At 39.4% G+C, this 26654-nt stretch overlaps 2 protein-coding genes across 2 annotated transcripts; one reads left to right on the top strand and one right to left on the bottom strand.

Moving 5' to 3' along the window:
- Positions 1-3151: 3151 nt before the first annotated feature.
- LOC124638284 (protein C1orf43 homolog) lies at positions 3152-10060 on the top strand. The gene is made up of 5 exons (XM_047175216.1): positions 3152-3427; positions 4215-4368; positions 6601-6820; positions 7240-7399; positions 7988-10060. The coding sequence occupies exons 1-5, from the start codon at positions 3272-3274 to the stop codon at positions 8090-8092; spliced, it is 795 nt and encodes a 264-aa protein (XP_047031172.1). The 5' UTR covers positions 3152-3271; the 3' UTR covers positions 8093-10060.
- Positions 9753-26523, bottom strand: LOC124638283 (focadhesin). Its single transcript, XM_047175215.1, has 19 exons — positions 26143-26523; positions 25084-25287; positions 24025-24184; positions 23233-23375; positions 22741-22892; positions 21957-22522; positions 21736-21840; positions 21254-21375; positions 20517-20720; positions 16305-16497; positions 15769-15862; positions 14665-14867; positions 14115-14357; positions 13471-13752; positions 12762-12967; positions 12036-12155; positions 11157-11346; positions 10586-10713; positions 9753-9985 (listed from the first exon to the last, which is right to left on the bottom strand). The coding sequence occupies exons 1-19, from the start codon at positions 26421-26423 to the stop codon at positions 9946-9948; spliced, it is 3636 nt and encodes a 1211-aa protein (XP_047031171.1). The 5' UTR covers positions 26424-26523; the 3' UTR covers positions 9753-9945.
- Positions 26524-26654: the final 131 nt, after the last annotated feature.

The raw sequence follows: 26654 nt of genomic DNA, 5'->3' as shown, positions 1-26654 counted from the left end.
TGGATATACGGGCGATTGTTTTGAACGAAATCTTATATTTGTTTTAGGCAATATGCGCGGAGAGGAGGGGTACACAGATACAAACACAGAATACAGAAAAGAAGCTTCTTCCAGCAAGCCCGTTATGTTATGTGTGTTTTAACTAAGATTTACGTACTTTAATGAATAAGAGGGATATACCTACTTTCTCGCACTTAAAGACTTGACTGAGTTTCGATTGTTGCATTAAAAGTTTACAATAATGAAAAACCTTTAGATAATCAACCAAAAAACCTATTGCTTCACGTATTCCTAGATGGTAGCGGTACATACTTAACTATTACTAGGTGATAATACTAAATCCGGGAAAAACAGCCCCAATCTCAAGATTGGTGGTAATGTAAGGTGATGACATCATCCAAACTAATGTTCTGGGATTCCATTACAATTATTGGACCGTATGTTTTCAACAAACTCACCCCACGTGAACGCGCTCGCATACAACATGCTACCGTTGGTTAACGTTGCGAAAATACACCCGAAGAATTTTCATTCAGGGCACTCTCGCTCGCGAAATTAAGAAAGTGTTATTCAAATTATTGGGAATGTACCTACTACTTATATTAAATATTGATGCTTTATGAAAATCTGGGACCCAGACTTAGTGACTCTGATGCTTGCCTTAAAAACATTTGCCTATGGTTTTTTCTTAAGAAGAAAATGATCTGACATAATTATCCAATATTTTTTTCTATCGCACTATAAACTTACGCAATACAGACAGCTATGCACTGATGCCGTTAGAAAAAAGTGCATTTTACATAAATTATAAGACAACTTCACTCTCTCCGGTTTTAAGTCTGTACCCAAGCTGACCATGGATACAGATTTTTTCCCCGATTCAAAAGAACTTAAATGAATGCAATAACCAACACGTGATTTTAAACAGTAATTCAGACAACTGTATCACTAGGTATTTCATAACGAAAACCTCATATTCAAGGCCACACATTTTAGCAACGAGTCGTCAATGGGACGGACTGCTAAATGAAACGTCACGACCGAAGATGGGTCCATTAAAGAAATTCCAGCTTTGAAATCTGGGGCCCGATTCTCCTAATTTAATAATGTCAAAATCGAATAGAAATCGAATCGCAATATGATCGTAATAGCAGTTTTAACCATATCGGGCATTCTGCTACTAATAAAAGACCAATCGTATTCGATTGACATTTGATTGGTGTGCGATTGGTCTGCTATTTTGGTGATTTTGGTCTATACGGTAGTTTGCTGTACAATCATTTTGCAATCGTAAATCATTTGCAGACAAAATGATTAATTTTGAATGACAGAAAAGGATAAAAACGTTTATTTCAAAGAAAAAATAGCGGAATGCCACATACGCTTCAATCGTAATCGAGTTGGGATTGGATATCAGTCGAATCGAGTCGAACGTGAATCGTATGACGCTTAAGTAAAATTAGGAGAATCGGGCCCCTGTTTTATTTAATGCCGTAAACTGCCACTGGCCAGCAGTTTTTGGTATTGTATCTTGGTAGATGTAAACTGCCTAGCCTTTTCCCAACGAGGTATGTCGAGGGTTGTATTGCAGTCAGCTGAATTACAGTAGGTAACGTGGAGCCTACATTCTTAATTTCAGAATGCCATCGTAGTAAAAAGTGGGTAGGTAACCAGGTGTAGATCAAACACTGGTTAATTCTCGAGTTACATAAGAGGGGCCCGATTCTCCTAATTTTACTTAAGCAACATACGATTCACGTTCGACTGCGATCCAATCCCGACTCGATTACGATTGAAACGTATATGGCATTCCGGTATTTTTTCTTGGAAATAAATGTTTTTATCCTTTTCTGTCATTCATTATTGAATCATTTTGTCTGCAAATGATTAACTATTGCAATATGATTGTAGAGCAAACTACCGTACCTATACCAAAATCACCAAAATAGCAGACCAATCGCAGACCAATCGAATGTCGTTGGAATACAATTGGTCTTATCTTATATTAGTAGCAGAATGCCCGATATGGTTAAAACTGCTATTGCGATTCGATTTCTTTTAGATTTTGATATTATTAACTTAGGAGAATCGGCCCCAGAACATTCCAAGGAGTTAGTGCCTATCTGTTTCCGAGTATGTGTTTATTGCTAGATTTATTGCTTCTAACAGCTACAACACACATTCAGAATACTATTAACGAAGGGCCCGGCCATATTCACAATTCTTTTAGCTATCAAGCAGACAATCACGATATTTCCATTACGCATTAACGATGGAAGGAAGACAATATTTCTATGAGCGCTCCTATTTAAGTAATGCAACCATGTGTGTTGAATCGAAATTGCATCGCAAGGAATATAACGACACCAAATTTGTAAAGAAACCCATTGTAGCCACAGTGGGCAGTCGATTGACAATTGACATTCGTTTTCCATAATTGAACAACGTCTATTGGTCATCGCACGTCGCCGCCATTTTCATATTAGTATGCGAGCCGCGTTTCCCGCCAAAGACATTCGTGCCGCGCCCAACTCCTCAATAGAAAGAATCATGATGAAGGAATTTATGTTCATTTTGTGTACGCGACAGCGTATGATAAACGATGAATAAATAATAAGCGTTTCTAGGTATGACGGCAAATACCTGATCGGGTTTAAAGCAAGTACCTGTGAGGTTTATGTTATGTGCACGACATTGTTCTCTTTTTCAAGTCATTTACAACCTTCTAATCAGGAACTTTTACTACTTAACAACTAGATTTACGTAAAAAAGTAATTTGTATTTCAATCAGCTGTGATCGTTACTTGAGAGTACTTGTGACTGTGTAACACAGCCAATAAAATAAACATCGAACGTCGCATTTCTCACGATTACCCAACCGGTACAGTTTTACGGGACCCTGCTATCAGTCTGCCGAAGCCCTTATAGCCTTATGGCGTATGATGTAAATTTCGTTCAGAAACGATTTTTTCTGTTGACCAAAATTATTCTGTTTATTATTGAACGAAGTTGATAATGTCATCTATGTCGTTACTGTCAAAATGACAGTAGAATTAAATTATTCATTCATAAACCAGCGGATTGCTTTTCTCTTTCTATCAGGCAAGTAATCAAGTTTGCTATTTCAACTTAATGCTCAAGATACGATAAAAATGCGAATCGTAACAGAAAAATAAAAAACAAAGATTTTTTTTTAACTCTCAATTTATTCTTCCGATTGTGATTGTTTAGACATTTTTTAATTTGCTCGCTCAATGATTTAATATCCAAAATGCAGGACTTCACGAGTTTGAACATAATATTTATAATAAGTGGTGGAGTGTTGACTTTCGTGATCCTGTTCATCTTTGCCAAGAGGCAGATAACAAGGTTCGCCCTTCGGTCTAGGCGAGGCCCTCACATCCCTATCGGAACTGATGCCAAAAAAGTAAGTCTTTGCAGTCTAATTACCCATGGGACAGCATTATTCAGAATGATATTACTCTTTAGGATCGGAGGCCTGTAATTAGAGGGCGGAGATTATAAACATGTCAAATCGTGGTAGATTTTGGTTTCTATTTGGTTAACTGGTCTTTGTGAAAATAGATCATTCAGTCCTAAGTTCTTTGCACATCTTTAGTTACATTCTGACCAAAGAAGCATATGAAATACTACCTCACACACATTATCAAATTTCATATGAGATTAACAGCTGAAAAACATCTTATTTATTATATTCATTGAAAAGAAGCTGAATAGTTTCGGTCAGTGGGTCGTCTTAGGGGTTCCAATACATATCATAGATCAAATATCAAATGTAACATATGTTGTAGTGAGTGGTGATGAAAATAATGTATTGTATAGTTATCGGCATGGATGTTGAGCTCTTGGCGGAAGAGTGGGGATCGCTTTGCGCACTGTACACATAAGGCAATAAACCAATAAATCGCTTCACGCGCAGGTGAAGGTCAGGGCTCAATATCCGTGCTGATAACTATAGCAATGGTAGTTTTAGGTTCAATATTAATAACCAGCTTCTCCATGGTTTCACCCACATTCCTGACTTACTGTACACCGACAAAAGGTAGACTCAGGGATAGTCCAGCTTTCCAAAAGTGATATTTTTTTCCAAATCAGTTCTATAGTTTCAGATTATTAGTGATACAAGCAAACAAAAATACTGGTATGTTAATGTTTGACGATACAAAGCAGAGATAAATTATGTCAAATTCTAGTGCCTGAAGAAAGAGCTAGAGCGTCGCATAGAAGCGGTACCTCGCATAATGCACGAGCCGCGGCTGCTGAGCACGGAGCCCTCGCACTACATCCTGGAGCCACAACAGCCATACCACTACAGGTTCAGAGCTGTGGATGATGTCAAGACTCTTGGTAAGGATCCTCTTCATTGTACCATTAAATGATGTTGATGATGACACTCTTTCTGGTTGTTCCCTCAATGCTGAGGATTGTGACTGTATGTCAATCTTCTCCACTCGGTCCGGTTCAGCACCATATGTACCGCTCCCTGTATCTGGCCTCCAGTCACCTCTTTGAGGTGGTCCACCCATCTAGCTGGTGCTCTTCCTCTAGCACGCTTCCCCTCCATTTGTCCGAGAATGATGAGTCTCTCCAGGCTATGCAATGGAGATCGCATTATGTGCCCAAAGAAACTCCGGATCTTTTCCTGGCACGTAGTCAGCAGACGCTTGGCAACCTTCAGCTCTTCGAGGATGGAGACATTGGCCCTCATAGCTGTCGAAGGAATGCGTAGCAGCTTTCTCCAGCACCACATTTCAAAGGCATGGATCTTTTTGCGGTCCACATTTCAAAGGCATGGATCTTTTTGCGATGATGACACATAATATTTAAAAGATATTGTCTATCGTTTTTAATGTAAGCTCCATATAGTGCTTGCCACTAGCATCCATAAGCTTTCCAATGAAAAGTCAAGTGCTCAATGAAATTTGAAGGAATACTCAGTGTTAAGTCTTAGGACTGGCTTAATTTTTAACCCCCGACGCAAAAACAAACTAAATTTTGACGTGTCGGGGGACCTCTTTTTACCTTTAAAAATACTTACATAAATCAAATGATACCTACCTAATTACAACATTCGTATAAAAAAAAAACACGTATCTAAACAAAATTATATAAAAAGTTATAAGAAGTATATGTAATGTAGTAGTATATGATTACTTCTAACGTTAGGCTAATAAATTAGAGCGGTCCCCTGACACCAGTGGCGGATTAAGAGTATCCGAGGCCCTAAGCACAGAGCCTGTGTAGACCCCCTATTACTTAAATGGAAATAGAAGGTTGAAGAAATTGACCGAGCAAAGCGAGAGTGATGCACATGTAGTTTCAAATGCGCGAGCGAAGCGAGCGCGAAATTTTTTTCGGACTCGTACGGAGGTAAAATTTATCCCAAACGTACTTAATTTTTTGTTTGTTGACAAATGCAAAAACGAAGGCACATAGTTTCTGAATACGCGAGCGAAGCGAGCGCGAAATTTTAATTATTTTTATTATAAACTCAGAACCAAAATTACGTACAATGTAGCCCAAACGTACTTAACTTTTAATTTGTTGACAAATGTAAAAACGAGGACATATAGTTTTTGAAAACGCGAGCGAAGCGAGCGAGAAATCTTGATTATGTTTTAAGACTCAGAACTAAAATTTCGTAAAAGGGCTACATTTCAAACCTTCATTTCTTTCTGTTGGACAAGTAAGATGGATAACGTAAGATCGATAACAACGTCCGCGGACTTAACCGGTGGTCCGCGGACCACTTGGAATGCCTCCAGGCACCACCAGCCCACCACCACCAGGACCACTGATCTAAAGCATCCAAAATTTTCGGATATGTTTGTTATATTGCACTCGTAGTTACAGCGTGAGCTTCCCAACGACTGTACGATAGCGACTTCGGAACGCTATCGTTGCCTATTAATTCTTTGCCCAACGATGAGTAGAAGCCGAAAAAAAATTGTATAACAACTGCACAATTGAAAAAAAAAATCACTGCGATCGTACAACAATCTACAGCACTGCGACCAATCAAGTTTAGAGGCGGGGGTGTATGAAGGGTCACTCCCGAACTGCTCGCGCCTTGTGATTTCGGATATATTGTGGATGAATCTCGATAAAATGTAGGTATAAAATGAAACGCCAGCAGAGGATGGAGGCCCCTGGAGAACAGGGGCCCCAAGCACGTGCTTGTTGTGCTTATAGGGTTAATCCGCCACTGCCTGACACGACAAAATTTAGTTTAGTCTGACATGCTTTAGTTGGTACTTACGTAGTGTTAAAAGTTATTTTTTGCTTTTTATAGGGTCTAGCGTTTTTAACCTTTTGTCATAATAATTGCGTGCTTTTTTTGGGTCGGGGTTTTTTTTTAATTTATAATTTTATTAAAGTGGGCCACTAAGCACTTTTGGTTTATGATGCAAAAGGTGGTAATTTTTTCTGGTGGATAAAGACAAGTAACAATGTTAACTTATTGCACTTTTATGCTATCCCAGGCATATAAATCAGCTCAGGAGAAAATAAAAGATTCTGATGAACTGAGGACCTTATTGGGAAGTCAGTTAATAAATAGATTGATAATTAATTTTACAGAAGAGGAAATAGCTCGCCAAGATCCTGGTCTACGCAGACATCCTCGAGAGTCCCTCCGAGCCTTCCTCCTGTCATCTCTCGCCGCCCCCCTCGACGGGCGCGGTCAGAAGCTAGTGCATCAGTTCTGTGACACCTATGAGTTCGCCAGGCACCACCCTGGAGAGTTCGGGGAAGATGAATACACGGCTTACAGCAGGCTGCTGTTGAAATTGTTAGATGCGTGAGTGATTTTCAATTATATTCTTGAATTCTTCGTCGTCGTATTATATGGCAAGCCATTTTCGACTGCTTTTATGTCAGTTTTCAGTTTTAGACGCAGCTGAGTATTAGTGTTTTTATAGAGTGACTGCTAGAAGTCCTCAACTCAGTTATCAGAAACAACTGAATCGTTAAACTGGAGCAATTAGTATTTCTTTTTTTGCCTTTCCTTGGAATGGAAACATATATTATGTTAGTATTGTGGGCTGGGCAGGGAACAAAAATGGTGTGCATACATCATTAGTAACGGGTTTGTAACAAGCCATCCAATTATACTTTTCTCTACAATTTCAGCTGCAGATACGGGCAAGCGCCGCAGTTGAACGAATGCAGCATCACGGTTCCCCAGTGAGTGTGTCAGTGAGTGTGTTGTCTGTGCAGAGCGCGGCTGCTGGGCCGCGTGGGCGGGTGCGTGGGCGGCGGGGGGCGGGCGTCGCCGGTGCGGCGCGGGCGGCTGCTGGACGCCGCGCGCCTGCGCCCCGCGCTGCCGCGGCACAACAACCTGCCTGCTGCGCTGCATAAGCATTATACTGCCTTAGAGGTTTGTGTCTGTTTAGATGGTGGTAGCCAGATTAGCAATTTGGGAGCACTTTTTAGCACTTGTAGCATCTTTTATTGTTTAATTTAGTATTTTATTTTATAATTATGTATCGATATTTGTACCTATTGTATGTATTTTTCGATTATGTATTATTAGTATTTTATTTATTTATTTTGTATTTATTAAATAAAAAAATATAAATATGTATTACCATTTTTTAGATGAGTTTATTCAACAACTCTGGCACTGTATTTTATTCAAAAAAAATAAATGACACATTTAGCACAATTTGTTTTCTTACCTGCAAATAAACCTTCACAAAATTCGATGTTTTACCAAAAAAAAAATTCCACTACTGGGCAAAGAGCCTCCCACATAGCTTTGCATCTTTCCCTATCGATAGTTGTTTTTATTTTATTTATTTATTTATTGAGGTTAGCCAACAATTGTTTACACCAATTCATTAACATAACAATAACAATGACGAACAATTAAATAAGTTGTTTTTTGTTGTCAATTGTTCGTTTACAGTCCACGAAGAAGCTGACCAAGTCATTTAAAAAATTACCATCTTTTTATTTATTTCAGAACATGCCAATAGACTCAAAACTGGAGGACGAAATCATCAGGATCCCAGTAAAGAGTCCTACCGAGCCGCTGGTGAAGGCGCCGGCAGACGAGACGGCCGTCTGAGCGCGGCTGCAGCGCCACCCCGCGCAGACGCTGTGAGATGAACGTTGCTACGTCATCGGTGATTAGTGAACGGTGAACTGTTTAGTGAGTGGTGATGAGAGTAGGGTGATGTAGTGGTGATAGGTCTAGGTGCAATATGAATAGTTATGTTACTCAAGTGTATTATTTTAAAGCATTTACGATATTTGTAGGTAAATAGTAAATGATGATGATAGACAATGGTGAATAAACAGGCCTACCAATCAATCAATTTTGGTAGTTAATGGTGATGACATTATGTATTTGCAGGAAGTGATAGTTGTATATGGTGAAAAAACAATAAATTAATATGTTTTTAAGTGAAATGGAACACTTAATATTTATTCAAAACAGTAAAAGAACATTACTATTAGTTATACACCACAATAGTGACTGGTGATGGTAATGAATGATAGTTGATTGGTGAAATAAATATAGTCTGTTGTACTTATCAGTGTAGTAAGAAAAAAAATTACAGAAAAATTGACAATTCAAGAATGATAAATACCAATTATGTACATAAGACTCATGTGATTGAACTTTCTAATTGTGCACCAAAATAGTGTCTGGTGATGCTAAGAGTGGTGAAAAATATGCGATATAATTAAAACTGAATAAAAACTCTATAAGCAGTGGTAATCAGTGACATTCCATATAGACATTTAGCAATTACTGTAATTTTCATGATGTCAATGACTTGATGAAATGAAATTGACTGTTTTTTAAAGTGTGATAAAAAATGGACAATTCATGGGTGATAAATGACATTTCTGTACATGAGACATAGTGATTGAACATATTAAAATACGAGTGATTAATGTTCCAAAGAACTTTTTCCGTCTTATCAGGACATTTGGTGCAATATTGTGCATTTATGAGTGGTGAGAATATCGTTAACTAAGAATTATTTATAACATGTGCGAAGAATAAAATAAATAAATATGGTATGTGACTTTCATGTAAAGAACTATCAGACATTATAAGTTGAAGTGAGGGAACTATAGTTAATTATAAGTATTAGGCGAGATGGTGATAATAGTGAAAGATGAACAAACCACATTTTGTTGATGGCGATGATGACACTTGATAATAAGTGTGGTGAGTGATAATGACACTTTACAATAAACAGTTATAGTGAGAATTGCATTGTCGGTGAAGAGTTTTAATGTATTTATTAATGTATGAATGTAATATAATAATTTTATACCTATGTACAAACATGTCATCAATGTATGGTGTTTAGAAATGTGTATCAATTATTTATTGCTTGCAATCTATGGATTGTACAGCACTTTAAAAAAGAATCTTCAACTGTGTCTGTATTTCAAATACTTTGATGTTGTCGTTAATACAATACTTTGTGAATGTATAGATTCTATTCTATTCTATTTGCCATAGAACTGCATCATGAAGGTAAATATTGAACCGATTTTGAAAATTTTACCTGCAAAAAGTATAATTATATCATTTTAATCAGCTGTAGGAAGTAGTTCCCGTGTGTTCCCGAGTAAATCTATTTCTTTAACATATCAGATTATCTTCCAAAGAATGGTAATCTATTATTATCTAAATGTATTTAAACTCATTCCTAATTAAATTATAATAAGTGATATAGGATATCCAATATAAAACATAATATGTGTACTAGCTTATAGCATTTTTATTTGGTCAAAACAGTCACGGTGTTTAAAGTAACCAGTGTGCGCTATCTAAACCTATTCGAATTTGACTAGATAATAATTATATTATATGTCGTCAATACAAATATTCAGTCGATGATATACATTAATATAAGTCAGATAATACAAGTCATGCTTAGTATATAACTTAAATATTTATTCATCAATAATGATGTCTCGACCGAAGTGGCTCTCCCTGTAGGAAAATAATAAAAAACATTAATAATGAAACTGCTACTTATAGAATCAACAATAAATCCAATCAAGTTAATTATCATTTCTTTGGTCGCCCCTTCCATTATATCCATCTCCATTCATACTTATTAATTTTCTCACAACATGATCATACCATGATAGTCGTTTTTCACATAGCTTTTTGGTTACTGGTGCTGCTTTCAAACTTCCTCTTACACCTTTACTCATTCCTCACTCTAATTATTCGCGTAACAGTAAACTTTCTATTGTTTATTTTGTTTACTTTACTGACAGCCTCCATACTAAAAAATGCCTCCAAAATTTGGAATTTGGGGCAACTAGAAACAAACTTATTTATATTTTTGACGTTTATAAGTGTTATGTAAAGGCCTAAGGGCCGATTTTTAAATCATCAGTTAACTGACTGAGGAATAAATATGGTGGTTTGACATATTTTCTATACAAAATGCTGTCAGAACGTCAAACATATTCTTCAGTTAAAAGTTATCTGGTGATTGAAAAATCAGCCCTCAATGAAATAAATGATTTGACTTTGCCTTGGACACTAGTTGGACGGTAATTAAATAATAATAATAGTCACAGCCTCATCCATATGTTGTGCGTGGCGAATGGCGCGGCGTGGCGGGCCGCCAGCAGCGCGCGGCGGCACGCCAGCGCCGCGCTGCCGTCGCCTGCTGCCGAGCGCGTGTGGCACAGCCACTCCAGCATCTGATGTACAAAGATATTTGCTAAGTGCTCAGCGGGCATGGCAGCCACCATGGCTCGATGGCAACACATATATCGGCGGCCCCAAAAAATAGGGTAACAAGACGAAGTATAACACGTTCCTATTAGTCCGATAACTTGAACGATCCAGCAGCGCTAACCAACTACATCTACATCAAAACCCCACGCATCAGAGAACACGTTAGTGTCGATCCTGCTTGTGATCTCTCGGATCGTGTCGTCGTGTCCTATTACCGTCTCATCAGACGATAAGAGTGGAGGAATAGTAAAATAAAAATAAAACTGTATGTCTGCGCAAATGCTTGTGCACTTTAATATGTCCTGCGGAGCTGGCTAATTCTCCTTACATGAGAACTGCCACCATGGCAGATAACAGGCTAACTAAGAGAACATCACGTCAAAAACTTGAGGATAGGACCCTTTACCTGCAGAGTGCAGTTAGCCCAAGTCCTCCTGGTGAGCAGTTCGGCAGCAGCAGGCGGCAGCAGGGCTTGCCTGGCGCTGCGGCTGCCACACAGCTGCTCCTCAGACTCCATCGCCCACAGCCCGCTGAACACCACCACGCATAACATGAACACGTCGCATAGATACAACTTCGCCGATTTGTCTTCAGTTCTGCAACATTAAGTGGGGATATAAGGATATATTAGTAAAATTAAATACATAACAGTATGGGAATAATGGTATAGGAGAAAGCCGTGGCTAAGTGAAAGCCTCGCAAACAGATCAATCATAAGGTTAACGCCTCCTGCGATCGGTCCTCGGATGGGTGACCATCATGTGAATATTCTTAGCAATTGTTACGGAAAGTCAGAAGCTAGCCGTTCAAAGTATTTTTTTTCCTCCGAGCCTTTTTCCCAATCATGTTGGGGTCGGCTTCCAGTCTAACCGGATTCAGCTGAGTACCAGTGCTTTACAAGAAGCGACTGCCTATCTGACCTCCTCAACCCAGTTACCCGGGCAACCCGATACCCCTTGGTTAGACTGGTGTCAGACTTACTGGCTTCTGACTACCCGTAACGACTGCCAAGGTTGTTCAATGACAGCCGGGACCTACAGTTTAACGTGCCATCCGAAACACAGTCAGTGGTGTCTAAGATATACTTAGAAAGTACATACAAACTTAGAAAAGTTGCATTGGTACTTGCCTGACCTGGGATCGAACCCGCGCCCTCATACTTGAGAGGTTGGTCCTTTACCCACTAGGCCACCACGACTTTTTCCGTTCAAAGTATATTGATTATATTATTTACCACTTTTATTTTCCTTAGTTTATTTAAGTATATAAGTAGAACGTATCTTACTCATTGAAAGCGACTTGTGTTCTCCCCATGAGCTGCAGGAACCACTCCCTGGTAGCCTCGGCGTCTGGCTCAACTGCCTTCAGCGCCGGCACCATGCAGCGCAGAGAGTACTCTTGCTCGCTATGGAATTACAGTTATTGTTAGGTGAGGTAAGTGATAGAAAGGGGGCAGGTGAACTCTTAAATAAGGTTGTACATATTCATCTGATATACTCAACTGGTAATTCACGTACATTACATAAGGACATAAGAATATAAGGGAGAGTACATAAGGGAGTATATGTATATCTAAGTAATACTGGCGTCGGCTGACATTGAACATCTTTGGTAGATGTTACGGGTAGTCAGAAAGAAACCAGTAAATTTGACATCAGTCTTACCAAGGGGTATTAGGTTGCCTGGGTAACTGGGTTGAGGAGCTCAGATAGGGCATTCGCTCCTTGTAAAGCATTGGTTCTCAGCTGCATCCGGTTAGACTGGAAACCGACCCCAACATAGTTGGGGGGGCTCGGTAGATTATGATAAGACATACTAACGTGATCTGTGTAACTTGGGCGTCAATGACCTCATTGAGCCAGTTGAGCGCATTATGAGTATCAGGCAACGACAGTGACTTTGAATGGAGCATGTAAGGGTGAACATAGGCACAGTACAGGGGTGTACTATACATATAAAGAAGGGCGCTGGCCATAGGCGTAACTATAACGTCTAAATAAGTAATACTCACGTGATCTGGCTCGCCTGGGCATCAATGATCTCATTGAGCCAGTTGAGCGCGTTGCTCGTGTCGGGTAGCGCAGCCACCGCGCAGCGCACTGCGCTGGCCTTGCGCAGCAGCGGCGCCGACACCGACCACCAGCCTGACGGTGACGTCATGCGCTCCAAGTACTTGCTGGACAGGCTGCGGCAGCAGAGCACGAATGATGGCCATGCCTGGTAGGAAATACAGGAATTTTTGAAATTTATTGAAAGATGAAGATAAGAATAAAAGTCATTTATTCAAAGTAGGCTGATAATCAGAACTTGTTGAAGGTCAAATTTACAAAAGACAGCCCCCAAAACACCCGCCCTTCAAAAGTAGATATAGCTAACTGTAAGTTTCGACGATATTTATTTGTTTAAGCATATTGAAATAATAGAATCCAAAAATTGTTAAAGGGGTGCAAAAACTTGCACACAATTATTACTGAAGAAAAGGTTTGACGAAAATGTCAAAACAAAAACGACCATATGTCTGAACACAATTGAAGGGGTAAGTGAACTAAGGTGTTAATAGTATGTTTACCCATATTCTTTTTTTTTAATATAATAAATTAAAAGTTGTTATTTTCTTATATATTGGTAATAAAATTGTGCTATGAAACCTAGATTCTGAAAATGTCACAGACAAAATTACGATCTTTGTAAGCGATTGATATAATAGGATATTTACTCACCACATTATCATCACTAATCATAGAGAAATACTGCTCAACAATCTGCGACAACAAGGTCCTATTGGCATCATGTATCTTATCACACTCCAGACATTGTCTGATCTTCTCTATCTGCTGGATGAACAGGTGCTCCTTCTCATCTCCTCGACCCTTGAGCTTGAAGTTGGAGACGGCAGCAAAGGAATCGGCTAGACACTTCTCTATGGGTGGGCGGAGGGAGTTTGGTGGCATGCTTCGGCAGAGGATCGGGAGGATGTCGAACACTAAGACGGTGTCTGATTCCTGGAAGAAAGGGTCATTAGTTAATGAGATAGTTTTGTGAAAATATCTCGTGTGAGGTCCTTACGACTGAAGAATTTTATTTTTCTGTTCTGACAAATTATTTTTTCTTACAAAAAATATCTTCACAACCAAATACAATCGATTAGAAAGAAATAAATAAAAATTGCCAGAAAATAAAATGAAAAATAGTATTGTTTCTCCTAACAACGTTTTCAATAAGTACGGATCACTCTCAAATGGACAAAATTTCGAATTCGATATGGTCTCCAAACACATAACTGTTTTATTTCCATATTGCAAAACAACTTCCATTATTACAAATTTTATTTAAACACTTAAATATCCAATAATCAACTCCTCACCTCAGCACTCCCAGAGCTGACTCCCTGCAGGTAAGTCTCCAAGATCCTCCTCCCCGACGGAGACACCTGAGCCTGCCTCGCCGCCAGGGTGACACACCCGCGTCTCCACTCCAATCCTCGGTGGAACACCTCGGGCAAGAAGCACAGGTCGAACGGAGGAAGAGGTTTGGGGAACTCTGAGGTGAGAGCCTGGAGTATGGCGAGGAGGACCGTGTCGGGGAAATCGTAGGAGGGTGATGTGGCCTGAAAAGAGAATTCAATTATTCTGTATTGCACACATAAATATATTTTGAATTTTGACACACTGAACAGAGAAATGATGTACAACGGCGAGTTTAATCTTCTTTATCTAAATCTCTTATTTATTATTACGAAAATATATTTATTATAAAGAGGAGCTAGGGGTTCAGTAACAGCAGCATGGGTTCATCTATAAATAAATAAATAATGAGGGAAGGCAACGTTTTGCGCGGTTGGTCTCTGGATCTATGTATGTCATAAAGTCCTCGTATTTCGGAAGGCACGTTCGTGATTCATAGTGTACAGTTACCTGTCTCCTGAAGCAGTCCACCAGTCCCCTGGCCACGCTGGTGGGGTGCAGGTGCTGCAGCGAGGCCGGCTCGTGGCGCTCCAGCGCGTACTGTCCGGAGCGGTACCCGCGTACCTCGCGCTCGATGAGCCGAGCCGCTAGTCTAGATACCCCTCCTAACGCACTCTGGTTCGTGTACTTAAACACTTCTGGCCAGATCTCACCTGAAAAGGTTATTGTTTCTAAATATTTGGAGAGAAAACCCCCTTTTGTCACAAGACTCAAGCCTGGACTTTACCAAAACAAAGCGGGGTTTTTAAACAACGAAAAGGATTGCTTCGCTCAGGGATACTATTGAATGGGAGATAAGTTGTTTGAATAACACAGTCGTGTCGTAGTCCTGTTCGAGTGCGTACATCGTTTTGTCGAACCTAATAAACAGTGATTCTCAAAGTTCTGTTCAATTTTTTGGCATTCTCATTGCTTCAAGATAGAAATTCAAAAATGTGGTTTCTGTCGGGACAATGTCTCAGAAGGTTTACAGTGACTGTGGGCATGCCCACAACCCTAATTTACTTATGACGTCACAATTATTTCTCGGTCTATTGAGAATTTGAATACGACAGATAAGCGAAGAATAGATCAGCCTATTAGTTTAATATGACCAAATGGAAAAGGGAAAGTGAAACTACCGAATATAGGTACCTCTACATAAAAACCGTACCGTGAAGTAGAAACTCTTAGGTCCATTTTTACTGTTACGTTATGTTCTCCCCATATGAACTCTAATTATGTACTGCCTTATATATTTCCCTTGCATGCTCTCTTATGTGCTCCTTTATGCACCCTCTTATGCACTTCATTATATACTCCCCATATAAACTCCTCTTATATTCTCTTATGTAATCCCCTTATTCTCCCTTATGTTCCCTGTATGCATAAAAGTTCTCACAAAAATACAGGAAGATACATAGTAAGTTATGCTTGATTTAAACGTAAATTAAATCTTTTCCAGAAAGCACTACCATTGTATATTGCTGTATCTCTATCGTCTTCGTACAATACTTCATGAATAAATGGATAAAACTGCTTCAATCATTTCAATTATAACAAAAAGTGACTCACATGGCACATAGTCCAATACTTCTTCTGGTCTCCTGGCTGCGTCTGCGGGAGTCTTGCAATATGATGCTGGTAGTTTGACCGTCCTCCTGTATATCTGAAAGAAAATATTACTTTTACATCCATACTCCACCTCCTTGTAGCACATTGGTACGAAGATGCATTCAGTTAGACTAGAAATCCGAACCCAACACAATTTTAAAACATTGTTGGGAGAATATTAAGCAGATAAAAGTGTGAAACTTCACCCGCATCACGGTTTCCTGTTTAATTTCAATTATATCTGTTCATCAAGTTAAGCGTCTTTATCTGTGTAATAGTAGTGATAAGGTGATGATGATGATGTCCTCCTAGCCAATTATCGGCTACGGCGGCTGTTCTCATATAAGGAGATCAGTCAACAGCGCAGGACATATTATAGTGCACAAGCATTTGCTTGGACATAGGTGCACTCACTATTCCTTTACTCTCATGACCCGATGGGACGGCAATCCGACACGACTGGAGAGAGATCCTGACATAACTATTAGTCGACTAACCTCAGGTACATCAGCAAGTTTATAATCGTCGATCTTGTAAGTAGCGAGTGCATCGCAGCCAGCCTCCACCACTTCGGGCAGACTACCCTCGGCCACCACGCTCCATAGCTTGCGCACTGCCTCGGAGATCAGGTTGTCGAACTCAGGAGTGGCCACCCGGAGCGAGGGTACTTCGCTTAGGAGCTGGCAGATGCTGGGGTGGAAAGGGTATTTGTGATCAGTAGTTCAGATGATGAAGATGTGTGTGAAATGACAGTGGGAAAGAGTAGGCGCGAAAAACAAAATATGTGCCTGCCTCTATGAGAAATATGGTGATAAAATATATGAGGTGAGGAGTATATAAGAGGAATACATAAGAGAGTTCATAAGAATAAGAGGAGTACACTAGAGAGCACATACGAGGGTACATAAGAGAGTACATAAGGGAGTACATAAGAGAGTTCATAAGATAATACATAAGAGAGTACATAAGGGAGTAAATAAGAGAGTACATAAGAGAGTTCTTAAGAGAGTACATAACGGGAGTACATAAGGGAGTACATAAGAAAGTACATAAAGGGAGTACATAAGAGAGTACATAAGAGGAGTACATAAGAGAGTACATAAGGGAGTACATAAGAGAGTATATAAGAGAGTACATAAAGGGAGTACATAAATGGAGTACATAAGAGAGCACATAAGAGGTAAAAATCTTTTCAAAATGGCTTGTGTTTAAACACCACCCAAAAAAGTACCTATTTTACTACCAAAAAAATTCTAAACGGTTACCAAAATGGATAAATGGTCACCAAATAACGTTTCCTAAAATATTATTAAATAAAACCATTTTTTCGTATTATTGACTACTAAAAAAATATATGGACGCCTTTAAAATACACTTTAGACCAAATATTATATATTGTCACTACTTAGATGTTACCGATTATGTAATACCATGACTTCTAATTTGGTCATTTTTGTTAGACTAAAAATGCTAACGATAGCTAAAATATTTCCCAAAGGCTTGTGTTTAAACACCACCCAAAAAAGTACCTAGTTTACTACCAAAAAAATTCTAAACGGTTACCAAAAGGGATAAATGGTCACCAAATAACGTTTCCAAAAATATTATTAGGTAAAACCATTTTTTCGTATTATTGACTACTAAAAAAATATATGGACGCCTTTAAAATACACTTTAGACCAAATATTATATACTAGCTTCTGCCCGCGACTTCGTACGCGCATCCTGTCCCTTATGCCAGCGACTACGGGATCAGCAAAATCAAAGATCTGAATCGTCTGATATTGAATTTTAAGGGCCCGTTGACTTGAAAACAACGGAATACGCATAATCATTAGAAACGTTCCATATATTTAATTTTTGTACTTACTTCAACGGCAAAAGCACAGCAGACTAAATAAAACGCTGAGAACTGAACCGCAATAGACGTGACCATAGGGACAAAAGTAGTGATTCTAATTAGTCCGTATTTACCTAAGTTGTGTGTGGCAAAAATATTACACGTATTATTACGTAAAAAAAACATTAAATATTACTGAGATGACAAAGTCGTGGTGACTTAGTGGAAGTCGTGGTGGTTTAGTGGGTAGAGAACCAATCTCTCAAGTATGAGCGTGCGTCTTTGATTCCAGGTCTGGCAATTACCTGTCAATGCAACTTTTCTAAGTTCGTATGCACCTACTTTCTACGTATATTTTGGATACCAATGACCGTTATTTGGAGGGGATGTTAAACTGTAGGTTCCGGCTGTTATTGAACATTCTTGGCAGTCGTTATGGGTAGTCAGAAGCCAGTAAGTCTTACCAAGGAGTGTTGGGTTGAGCGGGTAACCGGGTTGTGGAGGTCAGATAGGCAGTCGCTCCTTGTCAAACACTGGTACTCATTTGCATCGTGACTGGAAGTCGACCCTAACATAATTGTCACAAAGGCTCTTGAGATAATAACGACAATAATAAAATGAAATATAAGCACCGCAGGACATCTGAGGCTGATGACGGGAAGTAGCGACCCCGCGGGGCTGTATATACTGAGTTCTCCAGGGAGAGTATACTGTCCCCCATGTTGCTATTCAGTGACTGATTCCCGGGGGCCCGGTAAGTGAGCTGGCGAGTTTCCACCTGCCATTTTTACATGTATCTAATACATTGTCATCGGCAGGTGCCATAGTTCCCGTAGTTTCCCCATTCCTAGTCCATTAGCATCCCATCACAATAGCCCAAGTAGTTTTCATCCACAGTTAGCAATAGTATAGCACAGAACCGGGGATTGTCTTTTTTTTAATGACGTTCACCGGGGATTGTCCTTGGGTTCATTTCTATATTGTATAAAGGGATCTATCGTCGGTTTTGTGTCACCATTTCATTAAAGTTGTCTCAAAAGGGCTTCAGCGTTTTGGCTTCGGCCCTACGTTTGCCTCCCAAAAATTCGGAACTCTGTAGTCCCGAGGTCCGGAAGAGACATAAGTAAAAAATAATAATGAGATAAAACACAACAAATTCGGAGAGTGGGGGCTCGTGACGCCACATCTAGGTATGTAAAATTTGTACTAAGCAGTGATTTAACACAAAATTCAAGCGTGTTATATCTTCGTTATTATTTGTTTGTGAGAAGGAGAAAAGAAAAAATACGTGTCCATTATTTTAGGGTTATCTAAAAGAGGAACCAATTACTTTTTTTGATTCACCATACTTATTTCATAACATTCATTTCTATACATTTCAAGTGTAGTATTGCTCTTGAAGTTCCACATCAGGTGTTCCAGATCTTCGATTTTTATACGTCAACAGAGAGTGCTTATCAGATTGATCAACTTTTGCTAAAAAGTCATACCTCTATATGCTATAGTCTAGCTGGGCCCCTGGAGTTCCACATCAGGTGTTTTAGATCTTCAATTTGTATAAGTCAATAGAAAGTGCTTATGAAATTGAATAACTTTTGCTAAAACGTCATACCTGTATATGGTACAGAGAAGCTGGGCTCTTGGGGTTTCACATCAGGTGCTCCAGATCTTCAAATTTATTATTTCAGCAGAAAATGCTCAGCACAAGAAACAATTTTTGCCATGGCACCATTTTTGTATCTCTTATAGTTTTGTTGGTCTGTTGGAGTTTTGCATCAGGTCTTCAAGTTTCGAAGATAAATTATAGCCTATATGTTGACCAGGCTTAATACTGATACAACAAAGAAAAAATTATTGAAATCCGTTCAGTAGTTCGGAAGATTAGCGTGTACAAACAAACAGACATACAGACATACAGACAAACAGACAGAATTTTTTTTTTTGGATTTGTGCTCCACTACTGTTTCTAAACCCCACCCAATTATTATTTTTTTAATATACTCAATGTACAGACACAGTTTTTTTACAGATTTATTATATGTATAGATTGTCACTACTTAGATGTTACCAATTATGTAATACCATGACTCCTATATAATTTGGTCATTTTTGTTAGACTAAAAAAGCTAACGATCGCTAGAATATTTCCCAAATACCAATTAATATACTGGGGTTCCCAAACGTACGTCGCTTATTTATTGTTATATGAATTTGTGTGTAACTCAGTAGTAAAATGTAAGCACGAAACATGCAGCAAGCATGGCTTCTGTCACGGCTCCGGCGCTGCGGGGCTCCGGCGGTCCCATGCGAGCTTATCGTCGCAGATGGTTTTCACGCTCACCACCGCAGCTTCGGCTTGCTGGCCGGCTCAGCCGGCCAGCCTCAGCCTCGTCGGCGAGCGTTATAACTACCTGCGCCTCAGGTCGCAGGCCGCCTCGCCCCTCCGCACCTACGCGGTTTTGAATTGCACTCTAGGGGTAGGGCAGACAAGATTACGTGGAGTTGGTTTTGCAGCGATTCGTTTTCGTCACTAACTTTGATTTTTGGTATTAATATTAATCTTTGAGTTGGATAGAATTTGGTGACCATTAATCCATTTTGGGAACCAAAAATAAAATATTTGTGCGAGATTTGCGATTTTTCTGATGTTATTTTTTTTTTTTGGATCATAATATTATATAGTTTAGTGCCCTTTTAATAAAGTCAATTTATTTTTTTTGGAGTTGTTTATTTTATTTGGTGCCTCAGCTTAAAGTCTTAAAAATATTTTTGATGACTGCCTAAATTATACCCTTTCAAAATTAAATCCCAAGAAAAAGTACCTATTCAATTTGACACACAACATAATAAATATTTAAGATGAACCAACCTGATCTGCACGGTAGGCCTATGGTCCCTGGCCAGCTTGGGCTGCAGCGCCGCCCACGTGGAGTGCGGCGCCAGCGCGGCGCAGCGCCACAGCCGCGCCAGCGACTCCACGCACGCGACTGTCACCGCGGCCCCGGACCGGTCCGTACAGCGGTTGAGGAGTGACGCGATCACCGACACCAACTCCAGCCCGTGACTCGAAGGGCTGGTGACAATTTAACGGGTTACAAAAAAACAACGAATACGATTGGATTGGAAAAGTCAACAAAGAAACTGAAAAGGCTGAAACAAATTAAACGGTCGCAGTTAGGTAGCCTTAAAGGTCTCTGCACACAGCGGGCGCGGCGCGGCGGGACGGGACGGCGACGTGACACAATGTACTAGATCGTCGCGTCGCGTCGCGTTGAGCGGAACGGCTCAGTGTGACGTAGTCCGTTATTACGGACGACGTCACACAGAGCCGTCCCGTTGTAATGTAATGTAGCCAGTTGTAATGTAATATCTAGTACATTACGACTGCTCAGTGTCGCGTCGCCGTCCCGTCCCGCCGCGCCGCGTCCGCTGTGTGCAGAGACCTTTAATAAGCGGGTGTCATATAAATAAATGCTACCGCGTTGTTTTTTTTAAAGCTAATTAAATAAAAACTTTTTTAAATATTCTTCATATTATATCCCACTCAACGTATTTTAAGTTAGTTCTTAAAATACGTTCTAAAAGTCTACATAGCTACAAACATACCGTATTTCACAGATGCGTTGTACTGACAAAGCCTTAGCGATGTCGAGCTCCCATTTCAGGTCGTCTGGCCTCCCGATATTCTGGTCCACCAACATCTCTTGTAAGTACGGGAAACATCGCACCTGGACACAGAAGAAATTATTACAACTATGAATTTTGGAACCTCTATAATTTTGCTATTTTTTCAAACAGAGAGGTAAATCATTGACAGAAGAGATCAAAACCAGTAATTTTAAGAATGAAGACAAAAGAATGAAATGGCTATTGGGTCTTGGCATCATTGGTCTTTTCTTCTGTCACTCAGACATCGTCTCTGTGGTAGTTTTAAATATAGATTTTAAGATACCTACGAGTTTGGATTACTATACCCTGAAACTGATTAATAGCAAGATTGGAGACACTAGGCCCAACCATCTAATTAATGTGATGTTTTTACAACAATTAACGAAACTATTAAAATCAGTAGGCAATATATTAGGTACCTGTGTTTCTGCTAAACTGGTGTATATCAAGATGAGGAGGGAAGTAGGCGCTCCCTTGTTGGACTTTATCTTCTGCAGCACTTTTACTATATCTGGCACATTCTCCTGAAAATGACAATAGGTTGAGGCTTTATTAAAGAACATTTTTTCCAGGGCCAATTTCTTTGGTGTTCTAAAATTATTGTTAACAAGTTAATAAAGCGTTAATTTTCAAAACTCACTTTACTTTTCGCCATTAAAGGCAACGCTTTGAAACACTGCAGTTTCACAGCAGGATTCCTTTCATTAGCTATCAAATACACCAACAGTGGCAACATCTGTACTGTAAAATCCTTGTTATTTTGCACCAAATCCACAAGTATCCTCAACACTATTAATATTATTTCCTCATACCACTCTTCTTTACGTTTCTCCATAATCATACCCATAAAAAATGGTAACAATTGCAATTTGACATCATCGTTTATCGAAGATAAAGATTCGAGCCAACTTTTCAATTTGTCCGGGTCATCTCTTATACGCTCCCAATTTTGGTTGGCCTTAAAAACGATTGATAGACGGCTGTCTGAGTAAAGTAATGCTTGGAAGGTTTTATTTGCTTTTAAATTAGGCGTGTAAAGTCTTCGGTCGTCTTTATAGTGGTGCTTGTATGTTGTGAGTATTTTGGAGCCGACTTTGAGGGCGGCTGCGGTGAGGTAAGACGGGAGGTTCAGCCACTGGAGAGCTTGCGCTACGAACACGTTCAGTGATATTGCCGAGTATTCGTACTTGCTGATTATGTTGAGAGCTGTCGATTGAAATGGACATAAGTTAATTCGTTATTTATTTGACTACTGTACAGTTGATTCAAATCAATAACAAGCGAAGAAAAGGGAAGAGTTGTTCATTCACTTTTCTGTTCATATTTCTTGGAACGGGGTCTATTTCTAACTGGTCCAGTAGTTTCGGAACATTTAGGGTACAAACAATAAGTTAAAAAAAACCTTTAACTTTAAAAATACTCACCCAAATTCAACAGGTCAAGTAGATACAAGGCCGAGGTTTCGGAGAGATTCTCAGCTAACAACATGAGCGTGATGCCTGCCACGGACCGCAGCTCGGGCGCGTCGAGCGCGAAGCAGCGCTCTATCAGCACGTAGCACGGACGCGGGTCGCGACTGGAATGTTACCACTTCTACATCGATACTGATATAATAATATATAGAAATAATATTTATCAGGGGCAGATCCAGCACATAAAAAAGATCGCGGGCACATAGTGGTGGGGAAATACATAGAGGTACTCACATATCAGTGGTAGTTTAAATCGAGTTCCTAGGGGTAGTACACAAAAGACAGGACAGGGGAAGTACAGGACGAGAATCCCCTTAGGAGGAGAACATAAGGGTAGAGTACACAGAGGAAGCACATAATGAGTATCTAAGCGGCGAACGAGCCATCTATTAGCGCTGCACAGCCTGCACATCCGTCACACAATGTCAGTGTTGCCATACTAACCAGAGCTTCATGAGCTGGTTGGATACCCTGGCGAGCATGGGCAGCAGTGCCACCACGTGGTCGCGGTTCTGTCGGTACAACGCCGCCTCCGTCACAGCGGTGTATGCGGCGAACGAGCGATCTATTAGCGCTTCATTGCTAATCTGAAAAAATATTAAATTGTTTAATTTTTTCACATAAATAAAAGGAATTATAATATTAGGAAAGAAACTCACACATTACAAACAAGTAATGTAGTTTTGGCTTCCTACAGCCTATGTCCAAACTAGTTAAATTTGGAGAGTGCCAGCAACAACACTTTACAGGACATACACACTACAATCCAAACTAATATTATAAATGCGAAAGTAACTGTCTGTCTGTCTGTCTGTCTGTCTGTCTTTTCTTCACGCCTAAACTACTGAACCGATTTGGATGAAATTTGGTACAGACATAGTTTGGAACTCGAGAAAGGACATAGGATAGTTTTTATCCCAAAAATCCTGCGGGAGCGGGAACTTCTCAAAAATCCCGCGAGATCGGGAACTATGTGGGTAAAACCAAAAATCTGCCGGAAGTCACTATTCCACGCGAACGAAGTCGCGGGCAAAAGCTAGTTAAAAATTATAAAATTATATTCTTTTCAGATAACAAAACTCAAAACCATGATATATTAACATTTTCCAAGCATTTTCATCTTAAATTTCATCTTAATTGTAGACCGGGAAGTGTGTCTAATTAAGATTAGAAGATTTTCTTACATACACTGTTATAAGTGAAGCTAATATAAGCATGTTGAAAAAGTATCTATACCTGTTGACAACTAAGACAGGCAAATATCAGTGAAGACTGGGCGGTGCTCTGTGGTAGACCAAGCAGCAGCTGCCAGGGTTTGATGCTGCTCTCCCGCTTAGGGTGGCAAGTGAGCCAGAGGAACACTGGCCTCAGGAGTTCAAGGCTGTTTGATGATACACTGGAATCCAAACAATCATATTAAGGAATTACTATTTATTTTATGTTATAAGCAGAATAATATAGAATTTTCATGTGTCTGCTTATCGAGAACAGCTTAGATGGCTGCCAATTAGGCAAAGACGTGAGATGAGAGCATTAACTACTCTATTTTCCATTCTTCATACTCCTTGTTCACCTCCATATTTATCATGCCACTTCCAGTTTTTGTGTTCTCAACATGACAGAAATTTGCGTTCCTCCAACAACCGTCTACTCCAATGTCCCTCACATTGCACAGATTTCCTTCATTCCTCCTTTTTTGTCCAATCTATTCTTTTATGGAACAAGTTGCCCTCGGAAATTAGGATGGTAGATAGCCGATTGACTTTCAAATTGAAGCTTCGTGAGTATCTTCACCAGAGTTTGCAGAATTGACACAACTATGCATTTGATTTTGTGTTATTTATATATGTATTAAAGTTTATTTAATATTATGTATATATATATATATATATGTGTAAGTATAATAAGTCTATGTACGTTTATATATTTTCGATTTGTCTTATATACATATTTAGTGCACCTGCCATGAAATTTCTCCTCCACCTAAAGGTTGACTGGTAGAGAACGCCTAAGGCGTTAAGTCCGCCTTTGTACATTGTTTTTTTTGTAAAATGTGTGCAAAAAGTATAATAAATAAATAAATAAATAAATAAATTTTTACTTTATTTAAATACTTGACGTAATACAATGATTGTAAATAATGTTGTTTTTAAATAGACAATTTAAGGTGTTTTTTAAATAAATATTATTTTCCCATTTTGGACATTACTTTTGAAAGCTTCTTCACACACATTGCCAGTAGGCATTGACAGTCAAAAAGATGGATTTAAGCAAGAAAAGTTCCAAACTTCTCACATATAATCAGGATGTGTGCACAAAGAATGCATTTGAGCGAGGATAACATCCTCAGCTGCTTTGTTCTTCTCGAGTACCGTGATGAACGGGTGCTGCGGAGACTTGAGGCTGAACTGGCACTTGTACTGCTGGCCTGGCACCAGGCGCGCCTTCAGGTCCAGGATGAGGAGACCAGACATTGTAGATATTATTGCTGAGTAGTTACTGAAATAAATATTGAACCTTATACTTGAAGACCATAAATTAAGTGGATAGAAAAAAAATTGGTTGTTTGTAAAGTAGGTTTACGGTCGAGATGTTTACGTGATAACGTCTTATTGGTGATATTAGTTTTTGGGAAGTAAGGAATTAATGAAGATAACAATTTTTTCAAATTTTAAATTACATGTATCGTTTTATTCACACTTTTGATGATAAATTTTGGGTGTAAAATGACAAGTTTACTTATTCGACTATGATATACATTTTTCTTCATACATACAATCATACAAACATACTTTTATACATGTATCCGCACGAGAAAATCTCCATTCGTTTGTATGCCGCTAGAGTGAGAGAGACGGAAGATCGGTACACTCACTCGAACGCTATGCCAGCCTCCGCTCGTGAGGATTCCGCATGACAAGTTTCACGGAATGACTGGCAGCGCTAGAGATGAGACGGGAGATCGGCCCGTCTCTCTCTCGTTATACCTGTGATCGCGCTCGTGAGGTTTTGGTGTGACACAAGTTTCTGAACATGTCATCCAACTAAAACGATTTTAAAGACGTTATCACGTCAAAAAACTCAATTGTGTACTAAAGGATCCCTTTTAGTGTTTTCCTTATAATATTTTAGATCTCAATTTTTGGAAGGATCAAGTAGGATTCGTAACAGTACCTCTGTTATCCTTATAACCACAAAACTAATATTGTTCTTACTGGTGTGTTTATTTTATTTACAAGTAATTCGTACATGTATTCAGTTTTAAGATTAACTTGTATTTCTCATATTAAGTGAATTAATTTATTTTTTGGAAATAAATATCTTAAACCGTATATGAGAGATCTGGGTACTTACTGTGTGCTAGGCAATAAGGTGACCACAGTAGACATGGTATGAGCTATCTCCAGGACTCCTAGCTCCACCAGCGCCAGCAGACCCTGGCACGCAGTCATGCTGACCGTGGCATCCGTTGAGGAACACTTCTCTCTAAGAAACTTCAGCTCCTCATTTTCATTCACAAACCTTTGACGTTCAATAGGCTTGTACTTCGATTTGATCGTAGCTAGAAGCTTGTCGATCGCGTTAACTATAAGAACACTGTTTTTAGTGTTCAGTTTGTATTCAATCTCATCCATTTTATGGATATTTTTGTTATTATTTAAGTTAAATACGAAAATCGCCCGGCCAGCTGGTGAGCAGCTGCAGCTGGCATAACACAGACACACACACTTTACACACTGACAGTGACATGACAAGAGTTGACATGGCTTTTGTAATGGATATTATTTTTTTATTCTAGCAATGAATAACAAAACCTTTTCTTGAGCATTCATTACCCATTGAAAGCAGACATACAGAGATTTTAA

Source organism: Helicoverpa zea, chromosome 17 (assembly GCF_022581195.2).
Source record: "Helicoverpa zea isolate HzStark_Cry1AcR chromosome 17, ilHelZeax1.1, whole genome shotgun sequence".
NCBI lineage: Eukaryota > Metazoa > Arthropoda > Insecta > Lepidoptera > Noctuidae > Helicoverpa > Helicoverpa zea.
Note: the sequence above shows the minus strand (reverse complement) of the source record. Positions and strands in the feature narration are given on the sequence as shown.